Genomic DNA, 7,610 nt, shown 5'->3' on the forward strand with positions numbered 1-7,610 from the left:
TTTTTAAAAATGCATTGCGGTAACTGCCACAAAACTACCGTAGTCATTTCTTGTCTAATTAGTGTTGTGCGGATGCAAATGACTTGCTTGTGAAAACCATAGCTGTAGTTCAACACTGAACTGCAACCGTTTTCCATTCATCTGGAGAACAATTTGTCCCTGAGGTGATAGTTATAAACAACTGCTTTATTTTCCCCTGTCAGTGAAAAACATTGTGGTGTAAATGCATAGAATACCATGCTGTTGTTAAAGACACACAGCAGCATGTGATGCAAAGTCTGAACTGACTATGACTGTTAGAATGATGTTTACAGAAACAAACAGTTCTTGGCAGAGGGCTCAGACTTTTACAATACTACGGGTGAATTCTGTCTGACTGGATTTGTAATCAGATTTTAAAAAGTGCAATAAATACAATGAGCCAAGTACTTAACCACTTAAAAATATCTATCAACTACAGTTTATCATATTATTTAAAAACATCTGAATTCTTATCAAATGTGCCTTTTCTTCTTTTTTGCCATTTCTTTAGTTGTTGCTGTGTAAACAACTGGGACACATCAAGTTACTGCAGTTGTTTTTTTTTTCTTGTAAAATATTGTCTCATGATACATTTCAGGCAGAGACAGAAAAGAAACATTTTAATGTCACCAAAACAGACATTACTTATGGCTTTAAGTGCACTGATAAAACAGCACTGGCTTCTTCTCATGTCACTGTCTTTGACTTTTCCTGTTTAGCACAGAGAGCTTTATAAAAAAGAAAAAGAAAGAAGAAGAAAGTGTGAGTTTATGAAGAGTGGAAAATGCTCTGTAAAAACAGTCGCTCTTTTTTGGGGGGGATTAAGGCTTTTGAGGTTTTTCTTGGCAGGTTTAACCCTGAATAACTAATTTCCTAACTTAAACAGCAGTCTGATATTTTGAGGTACAGAATTCAGCCTAACTCCAGCATAGTGACTGACTTCTTCTGACTAGGTCTGCCTTTCAAAAGAGCAGCCACATAATGAGTACTGCACCTAAACAACAGCAATCAATAATGCCTTCCTACAGTATTTGTCATATTGCAGACTGTGACTTCAGACTGAGAAAGCTCTCATTCTCCTTGGCAGATGTGGGGAATAAAATCCAAGCGCTCTGTAAAACATTAAAAAAACAAGATATTAGATATTAGTAAGGATGAGGACAGGACAGTATTTGAATCTATTTCTTGCAGTGCAACGTCAATAAAACCATTGTTTGTGAAAAAGTAACTTTTCTCGATATTTTCTCACTTACATTCATCTCCTGTTAAAGCATCATTTTCTAATGGCTCCTCTCCTTCATTATCCGCCTCCTCTTCAGCTGTGACATCCTGCTGTTCTTCATCCCCTTCTGACAGTTCCTCCTCTGCCTTGAGTTTCTCGTCCTCCAGTGTTGACTCTGGCTCCCGAACGTCCTCTCCATCAGGTGCCTCCTCTTCAGACACTTCCTCTTCCACGCTTTGTACCCCTTCTGCAGTCTCTGTCGTATCCTCTTCCTCGTTTTCTGATAAGGCAACCAACTGGTCTTGCTCTGTCTGATCCTCCTCTACCGTCTCGACCTCCTCTGCAGGAGCAGGTTCATCTGCCACAGAGCCCTCCTCCACAACAGGAGCTTCATCCTGTGCAGCTGCCTGTCCTTCACTCGTTTCTCCTCCATCTTCCTCTGTATCTTCTACTAGGTTGGATGCCTCCGTTTCTACATCTGCAGGAAGTGCCTCTTCTTCTCCTTCAGTTGCTGAAGCTGTCTCTTCCTCTTTCTGTTCCTCGGGCTCAGCTGCTGGTTGAGATTCTCCCACCAGCTAAAATGAGAAAAGCAATAAAATACTGTATTTTAGTAGAGTGAAGCCTGAACAGCAAATCATTTCCATCAAATCAATCAGGTCTGGACATCCAAATCCATCGATAATGACACACAACATGAGGGATCTGCAGTCTCTGAAATGAAGATGTGAATTCATCAAAGAATCCATGTCAGGCAATTAGCTCTTTCAAATTAATGGGATGAAAATCTCATTATGGTTCCCTATGGGCAGACAGTGAACAGAAATAGTAAAGAGACCATGTGCACTGACAGGTTCTGCCATTACAGATCAAGTGTGATCTAATGATACACAACTGCCTCTAAAAGTGTCTATTGTGAGAACTTTATCTAACAAATATTTATTAGATATCAGAGGCAGACAGGAAATGAAGGAGGTGCTTATGACATGCAGAGGTCACCGTCTAGAATTAACCTGGCAGCTTTGCAAAGGCAGAAGTCGCAGCCATTCAGATACCAAGATACCATCTGTGACCTACTTAGTTATTTATTTCATACGATGATGAATCTGATTAGTTCCATCACAGACCTGCGACACGTCAAACACACAAACACACACACATACACTCGCTTTGTTAAGCGATTCAAGTACTTTGAATGAAGTGACCAAGTGACAATTCAGTCCGAATATCAGGCTAAATCTGATTAGCTTATGTGCTGGTTACCTGGGTAACCTGCTTTTGTATGTCCTCCAGCTGAGCCTGCAGTCCAGAGGTCAGACTGCGGGCTGCTGAGGTCTGATCCTGCAGACTCTGACGTAGAACGCTGAGCTCCTCCTCCACGCTGGCCTGCTGGAGCCGCTTCGACTGTTCACTCTCAGCCAACTCTCTGAAAGACAGACGAAACACACAGTGAAAATTTCTGAGTGAAAAATCACTGTTTCAAATCATGCTTGGAGTTAAAAACTGTTAAAGTGTTTGGAAAAGGCACCCATGGCTTCGTTACATTGCTTTCGTTGAATCTGACATGTGCAACAATAGCCTGTGAAGCACATTTTCATGGTGTTTACAGAAGCTTCAAAGAGTACTGATCTTCGTACAGAGAAAATCTTACACAAATCATTCAGCTCCAAAAATCATCAGTACAATAGAAATGTTTGTACAGATCAGGGCCATCTTACAATGTGAATATGAGGCCTGCAGACATTCGTCTGGGGTGACACAGAGATGCAGACGCTGGCAGCCAACAGGGCTTTGACAAAGTCAACATAAAGTTATGGGTCAGAGGAGGTGAGCTATTTTCTGCTGCTGCTGCAGCTTTTTCTCCACAACCTACCTGACAGTAGCAATCTCCAATGTGCTGGCCTCAAGCTGAACCTGATAGGTGTCCAGCTGCTCCTTCATCCGGAGCACCTCAGCCACCTGTGCCTCCAGGGTGGCGCTCAGCGTGGCAACCTGTCCAACTCGCTCCTCCAGCTTTGACTCAGCTTCTCCCAAACTCTCTGTCAAACCCTCAACTTTGTGGGACAGCTCAGCGCTCAGTGTGGCCAGGCCTTCCACCTGAATCTTCACACCCTCAAACTCCTCGCTCTTCCCCTTCAGCATGGTCTGCAGGTGGCTCAGTTGTTCCAGGGACACGGTGGCCTGCTGCATCTCTGCCAGGCGGGCTTTCATCTCCGTGTGGAGCGACAGCACCTGAGCGGGGAGGTCAGAGGTCCTGAGCTGCTCTGCTGTAGCCAAGGCGATGCCCACCTGTTTCTGAGCCAGGGCGTAGGACTCCTCCAAGGCACTCAGACGGGTCTCCATACTCTCTGAACTGTGCTGCTGCAACGAGAAATACAGAAGCGATTTTGAGTCGAGCTGGCTACTTAAAGTGACTGTCTTCCCACTGAGTTGGTGCTTCGATAGCCTCTTAACTACTGTCTAAGGGGAAAGGTATTAAAACACATGACATAATTATGATGTTACCCAACATCAAAGACGCCAACTACACTTTCATATTCACATCATATGGTATTATATTCATTTACTCAAAACAGCTATATTTCTTCTATCAAATTAAGGTATGAAAGACTATAAAAATAAGTTTTGCCTTTTTTTAAAAAAAACAAAACAAAAAAAACTCAAGCCTTTACACTATTCAGCTCCAAGCTGACAGCATGGGCTGTGGAATCTTTTCAAATTCTCATTAAATCCCAATTCATGTCAAGCAAATCTAGGAAAGGAAATCTCAGCTATTACTGCCTAATGAGCCACGCCAATACCAGAATCTAAACAGCCAGAGGTCAAAAAAGCATTGGGTTTTTATGACTTATGCAACTTCATTGGCAAACATATGAATCACAGAACACAATTTACTGCCTGTACAGGAACATATAACATGACTGAGCTAGCAGACCTGTTCACCAAGTCAGTGGCTCGTCCTGACCAATAGTGAAGCTGCACGAAAGAAGAGGAGGAGTGTGTTTGTTTTGGTCAAAGAAAAAAAAAATTCTTGCCTGCAGCTACTTATAAATAGTTGGAATAACATGAACTTCACAGGTAGAGTGAATTATAGCCCCAGCCAGCCATGAACCTCAGCTTGCAGTGACATCACGAAGCCCAGTTCAGTCATGCTGATACCTAAAACCATAGGAATATCATTTCTTTAAGTATTGGTACTAATTCTGTGAACGGCAACACAGAACACAGTGTCCTGTTTCATTCAGAAATGAAACAATCGCTCGGCCTCACTCTTTCCGAAGGCCCGTAAACAACATCTGAACTGGTGTTAAGTATCCAAATCACAGACTAAATTTAGCCCCAGCACACCACTGTCATGTTGTGGCAGCTTTCTCTGCTCAGCTCTGGAAAGCCTGCTCTTGACTTTCATTACAACACATTCATTTTCCACACAGAACTCCATAACGCAGAATAGATTTGCTTTAACGTTATCTGAGTCAGTGATAAAGTCAGTGTTCCTGCGACGGTGTTAACAGGTCAAGAGTAATCCTCAGCTGTGTGGATGTTAGAAATAGCAGCGTTTTGCACTCATTCCAACGAGGCTCATGGCATTTTGAAATCTGATAGAGGCCTGCAGGTTTTAACTTTCCTTACTTGTGGCTGGCAAATGCGCGCTGTTGGCACGCGGTGAAGCCTTTTTAAAAAAAAAAAATAAATCAAGTGTTTTTCTAAATTAAAGGCACGGGAAGACCCATAGTCTATTCATAAAGGGGCACAGGCCATTACAGGAGGCGTCCCGTGCGTCTTGTGGCTGCAAAATCAGGCGACCAATCACTCTCACCGGGAGAGGCTATTGTTCTTATTGTTTTTAATCCCTTACCTTACTACTTGACTGTCGCATTTCTTCGTGGGAGGACTGCAGTTTCACAATTTTCACCTGCATGCCCATGAGATTGTCTGTTAAGTAGGTTATGGTTTGGTGCTGCTGGAAACAGAACCACGCGCCAGTGGCACCGCCTATTACAACCAAGACAAATAAAACCAAGAGGAGAGTGTAATTATTCGTTCCAGCGCGAACTTCAGACTCCAGAACTTCATTTTTGAAAAAGTTATCTTCATGCTTGTGGTTGCTTTTCCCTTTCCGGTGCTTGGCAGTCATTTTCCCCACAAAAAGGACACAATGTTCTGGCCAGGCAGAGAGGTGAGATTCAAGGAGCTCGGCGGAGGGTCCAAATAATAATAATAACAAAAAAAAGGTTGACCGAAGTGTGAGCGGCGATTCACTTCAGAAGCCTCCTCTCATTGGCCGCACAATAGGCCTGATTTCAATCACCGCTCAATAAGCGCCGAGAGGCTGCAGAGAGTTCCTGATGAGGAGGTACAGCAGGAGACGAGACAGGGAGGCGTGGACCGTAGGTAGCGTGTTCGTCCACTGAGGAAGAGGAGGGGGGAGGAGGCGGGAGATGGAGTGGGGCCAGACAGCCACCATGTGCGCTGCTGTCATCAAACTTACGCGTCCGATGCAGGCCTGCTTCCATGCGCTATTTTTTTATTGCAGCTGAGAGCGGAGCTGCATGCACACTATATGGACAAAAGTATTGGGACACTATTATTATTGAATTCAAGTTGTGGTTGTGTGGTATGGGGCTGCTTTTCAGAGGTTGGGCTCGGCCTCTTACTTAATGCTTCAGCATACCAAGACATTTCGGACAATACTATGCTTCCAGGAGTGGAAGCTGTTATAGCTGCAAAGGGGGATCAACTCCATATTAATATCTATGTCTTTAGAATGCAATGGCATTTAATACTCTGCTGGTGTAATGTCAGATGTCCCGGTTCTAGTGTATGTGTCCTGCAGCAATTACACCCTTTTGTCACAGAACAGTGTGGGTTATAATAACGCGACCAGTAATGGGAGAAGTATTCAGATGCTTATTTAAGTAAAAGCACCAATGGAGCAGTGTAAAAAATACTGTATTGCAGGTAAAGGTTCTCCATGAAAAATCCTGCTCAAGTGAAAGCACCTAAATAGGCTCATAAGCAGCTCATGAACATCTGAAATGTGACCTCGATTACACACTGCTCCAAGCAAAAAATGTTGGAAATTATTGCGCTGTCTTTTGTATTTTAAAAGCTTGTTATGCTACTGCTCGTGTCATATCTTCATCTTAAATGTAACCTAACGACTATCTAAAGCTGTAAAATAAATGTAATGGAGAACGAAGAAGTCCACAGCAGGCTATTTTCATCTGAAATGTTGTGCAAAGTTGTATAGAACTTACTTGCTTTCCAATATGTCAGAATCAGAATCAGAATCAGAATCAGAATTCCTTTATTAATCCCTGGAGGGAAATTCTTGTTTTTACAGACATTGCACATGCAGTATTCCCGACCAAGAAAGGAGAAAAGTGCAGAGTATAAAAAATAGGATAAACTTAATAAAGATAGGATAAACAAAACTAAAATCTCAAAGTACAGGTATTTACAAAAAACTGTATTCAAATTTTTAAGAAAATTTAAAATACAGGTATGTGCATGTGTAAAAAGCCAATATGTACATTGTCTATATACAGTGAGTGTGTCCATCACAGTGCTGAGTTTAACAGTTTGATGGCGACAGGCAGGAATGATTTCCTGTGTCGCTCTGTGGTGCATCGTGGGAGTATGAGTCTGTTGCTGAACGAGCTCCTGTAGCCGATCAGCACATTGTGGAGAGGGTGAGAGGGAAAGTCCAGTATAGTTCTTATTTTGGACAACATCCTCCTCTCAGACACCACTGTCAGAGAGTCCAGTTCCTCTCCCACAACATGGCTGGCCTTCTTGATGATTCTATTGAGTCTGTTGGTGTCCCTCACCCTCAGGCAGCTGCCCCAGCAGGCAACTGCATATGTGATGGCACTGGACACCACCGACTCATAGAACATCCTCAGCATCGTACTGCAGATGTTGAAGGACCTCAGCCGCCTCAGAAAGTAGAGGCGACTCTGGCCCTTTCTGTAGACCATGTCCACATTCTTGCACCAGTCCAGTTTGTGGTCTAAGTACACCCCCAAGTACTTGTACTGTTCCACCACCTCCACAGTGTCCCCTTTGATGTTGATAGGGGTCACTGGAGCCTTAGTCCTCCTCAGGTCCACCACCAGTTCTTTGGTCTTTGTCACATTGAGCTGTAGGTGGTTTTTCCCGCTCCATGTGACAAAGTTGTCCACTACCGTCCTGTACTCTCTCTCATCCCCCCCAGTAATACACCCAACCACTGCAGAGTCATCAGAAAATTTCTGAAGATGGCAGGACTCTGTGCAGTGCGTAAAGTCTGTGGTGTAAATCGTGAAGAGGAAGGGAGAGAGGACAGTCCCCTGTGGAGCCCCGGTGTTGCTGATCACTTCATCTG

General features: G+C 43.5%; 1 protein-coding gene across 2 annotated transcripts; it reads right to left on the minus strand.

Annotated features, from left to right (window-relative positions):
- Nucleotides 1-613: 613 nt before the first annotated feature.
- zgc:66479 (uncharacterized protein LOC327541 homolog) lies at nt 614-5,688 on the minus strand. Of its 2 annotated transcripts, none has more exons than XM_046397550.1 (5): nt 5,100-5,688; nt 3,114-3,598; nt 2,504-2,666; nt 1,275-1,818; nt 614-1,133 (listed from the first exon to the last, which is right to left on the minus strand). In XM_046397550.1, coding segments are annotated over exons 1-5 (1,473 nt in total). In that variant the 5' UTR covers nt 5,379-5,688; the 3' UTR covers nt 614-1,131. The 2 variants fall into 2 exon arrangements, with proteins under 2 accessions (XP_046253506.1, XP_046253505.1); XM_046397549.1 differs by having other exon boundaries at nt 3,114-3,601; nt 5,100-5,683.
- Between the last annotated feature and the right edge of the window lie 1,922 nt (nt 5,689-7,610).

Source organism: Scatophagus argus, chromosome 8, assembly GCF_020382885.2.
Source record: "Scatophagus argus isolate fScaArg1 chromosome 8, fScaArg1.pri, whole genome shotgun sequence".
NCBI lineage: Eukaryota > Metazoa > Chordata > Actinopteri > Scatophagidae > Scatophagus > Scatophagus argus.